Source organism: Octopus bimaculoides, unplaced genomic scaffold, assembly GCF_001194135.2.
Source record: "Octopus bimaculoides isolate UCB-OBI-ISO-001 unplaced genomic scaffold, ASM119413v2 Scaffold_335339, whole genome shotgun sequence".
Classification (NCBI taxonomy): Eukaryota; Metazoa; Mollusca; class Cephalopoda; order Octopoda; family Octopodidae; genus Octopus; species Octopus bimaculoides.
This window is the reverse complement of record NW_026407441.1, coordinates 4,048-7,669: the sequence shown is the minus strand read 5'-3', so window position 1 is coordinate 7,669 and position 3,622 is coordinate 4,048. Positions and strand designations below refer to the sequence as shown.

The 3,622-nt window shown below is 39.3% G+C and overlaps 1 protein-coding gene across 1 annotated transcript in view; it reads right to left on the bottom strand.

The window, feature by feature from the left end:
- The window catches only part of LOC106883621 (mucin-5AC), a gene marked incomplete at both ends in the record, with an annotated part of 10,321 nt that overhangs the window by 2,658 nt on the left and 4,041 nt on the right, over positions 1–3,622 (bottom strand). The window contains 2 exons of the mRNA XM_014934714.2: positions 422–463; positions 1,550–1,591. Of these exons, the coding sequence (XP_014790200.2) occupies positions 422–463; positions 1,550–1,591 (84 nt within the window). The remainder of the gene's footprint in view (positions 1–421; positions 464–1,549; positions 1,592–3,622) is intronic.

Here is a 3,622-nt window from a genome sequence, read left to right as displayed (position 1 = left end):
CCTCTCCACCAACACCACATAGCTCATTACAGCCCATAACACCACAAACACCACATGCCCACCCCGATCTACTGATCACTCAACTGGCTTTCCCACTCACTCCTCGCTCCTGAACTCACACCTTAACTGGTTTCATAATCAGCCAACAAAGGGAGGAGGGTGCCGCTCCCTCTATGGTCACTGTGCGACCCCAGGACTGGCCTGAGTTCCTGGCATGCTGTTGCTGGCTTCTTCATCCTGCTTATTGCTGCTCTCTTCATCTTCTTGCCCACTGCTGGTTTCCTCTTCACCAACACTACATAGCTCATTACAGCCCATAACACCACATTTACATATATTCATATGTGTATATATATATGTGTGTATGTATGTGTTTGTGTGTGTATATATTTACTAAGTAAACAAGTCATTATTCACTAACCTGTCGGTATAGATGCAGAATATGGAGGTGCTGTAGATGATGCTGAAATTTTAGAATATAGAAATTGTTATATATATTATATTCAAGACAAATCATTATATACAAACATACACACACACTTTAAACTTATCTCCCCTTCTGTACTCTTGTGCATGACATCTGCAGGGTGTCCACAAAGTCTGGCTACATGGAGTAAATAAAATCATAACATAAACAATTAAATATAAGAAATAATAAATTCTTAAAGTATGTGTTAATCCCCATGTGGATACATGGAGTAAATAAAATCATAACATAAACAATTAAATATAAGAAATAATAATATCTTAAAGTATGTGTTAATCCCCATGAACCCAGACTTTGTGGACACCCTGTATAACTATTCTCACATGTGGTAATTTCAAAGCAGTATTGACATGATGAACTGTTTCCTTTTACATATGCATACATACATACATACACACAGATATATATAAATAATACACACACACAGATACATATATATGATTATATACACACACACATGCACACATATATATATATATATATATATATATATATATATAGAGAGAGAGAGAGAGAGAGAGATGTATATATAGTAGGTGTAAGAATAGCTTGCTTACGAACCACATGGTTCTGGGTTCAGTCCCACTGCGTGGAACCTTGGGCAAGTGTCTTCTACAATATCCTCAGGCTGACCAAAGCCTTTTGAGTGGATTTGGTAGATGGAAACTGAAAGAAGCCCATTGTATATATGTTTTGGGATCACCACTATTTCATTATCTCCCCTTCTTCCATGCTTTCCTGTGTGACCCTTTTGTCTGGCATTCACCATGATAGATCGCTAACCACTACACATTCTTTATTTTCTCTCCCTGTTTCTTTCTGTGGAAGAGCGTAGGCTCGAAACGTTAAAGACTTTTTCACTTCCTGAGCATTAAACTAATACATCTGTTTGTTGTGTACACCACCTATCTTTGTCTTTTGTTTTTTTTTGTGAATTCTCCCTATATATATATATAAAGAGAGAGAGAGAGAGAGAGTGAGAGAGAGAGAGAGAAAGAGAGAGAGAAAGAGAGATTTACAAAATAAACATAAGTTTTATATCACATGATTATATTCACAAACCTTGTTGTGTAGAACCAGGATATGAGGTTGCTGTAGATGATGCTGAAATTTTAAGATATAGAAAATGTAATATATATTATTTTCGAGAAAAATCACACCCACTCAATCTAAGGTCATCTCTCCTTCTGTAGTCTTGTGCATGAAATCTCTAACATGTCTCACTTGTGCTCATTTAAATGCAATATGGACATGACACACTCTTTGCCTTTTTTTTTTAATGTCCCATTTTAAAGATTTTCTAGGCATGTTTTTTAATGTTTACGTTTCTGATGAAGAGCTAAAGTTTTGCCTGTGATGTGGAATTCAAGTCTGCGTGTGTATGCATCTATGTAAATAAAATATCATTCAAATAATATGAACAATCACAGGAAACCAAAAGGGCAACTGATGACATCATCATCATCGTAGTTTAACGTCCGCTTTCCATGCTAGCATGGGTTGGACGATTTGACTGAGGACTGGTGAAACTGGATGACAACACCAGGCTCCAATCTGATTTGGCAGAGTTTCTACAGCTGGATGCCCTTCCTAACGCCAACCACTCCAAGAGTGTAGTAGGTGCTTTTACGTGCCACTGGCACGAAGGCCAGTCAGGCAGTACTGGCAACGGCCAAGCTCGAAATGGTGTATTTTACGTGCCACCTGCACAGGAGTCAGTCCATCGGCACTGGCAACAATCTCGCTCGAATGTCTTGCTGGCAATGGCCATGCTCGAAATGGTGTATTTTATGTGCCACCTGCACAGGAGTCAGTCCATCGGCACTGGCAATGATTTCGCTCGAATGTCTTTTCACGTGCCACTGGCACAAGTGCCAGGAAGGCGACGTTGGTAACGATCACGTTGGTAACGATCACGTTGGTAACGATCACGTTGGTAACGAACATGTTGGTAATGATCACGACATAACTGCGACAAATGTAGCCTTAAAAGGTAAGAAATGGGCAAGAATAATGTTTTGTTTGTAAATAGCAGGTGCGGGAGTGGCTGTGTGGTAAGTAGCTTGCTTACTAACCACATGGTTCCGGGTTCATTCCCACTGCATGGCACCTTGGGCAAGTGTCTTCTACTATAGGCTCGGGCCGACCAAAGCCTTGTGAATGGATTTGGTAGACGGAAACTGAAAGAAGCCTGTCGTATATATGTATATATATATATATATATATATATATGTGTGTCTGTGTTTGTCCCCACCACCATCGCTTGACAACCGACGCTGGTGTGTTTACGTCTACGTCACTTAGTGGTTCGGCAAAAGAGACCGATGGAATAAGTACTAGGCTTCCAAAGAATAAGTCCTGGGGTCGATTTGCTTGACTAAAGGCGGTGCTCCAGCATGGCCGCAGTCAAATGACTGAAACAAGTAAAAGAGTAAAAGAGCATTAATAGAAGTTCTATATATAAAGAACATATATGAAGAAATGGTTCATATGGTTAAATACTTTACCTGCTTGTGAAGTTACAACAGAAAAAGAAGGCTGTGTTGAAGCTATTGAGGTGGAAAGAGTAAAATGTTATTAAATAAGATGATGTCTGTTTTTTTAAAGCAAAAATAACATTCATATATTTATATGATCACGCTTGATCAATAGTAGTTGAAGAGAAATCTTAGAATTGATTTATATTCAATTTATATTTTGCTTCCTGTTAACATTTCTGTAGAAAAATATCGATGAAGTAGAAATGTATCTGCACACACACACACACACACACACACACACACACACACACACACACACACACACACACACGCAAACTCTTTTACTCTTTTACTTGTTTCAGTCATTTGACTGCGGCCATGCTGGAGCACCGCCTTTAGTCGAGCAAATCGACCCCAGGACTTATTCTTTGGAAGCCTAGTACTTATTCACTCAGTCTCTTTTGCCGAACCGCTAAGTTACGGGGACGTAAACACACCAGCATCGATTGTCAAGCGATGCTGGGGGTACAAACACAGACACACACATATATATACATATATACATATACATATATACGACGGGCTTCTTTCAGTTTGTGTCTACCAAATCCACTCACAAGGCTTTGGTCGTCTTTATAGCCACACACACACACAC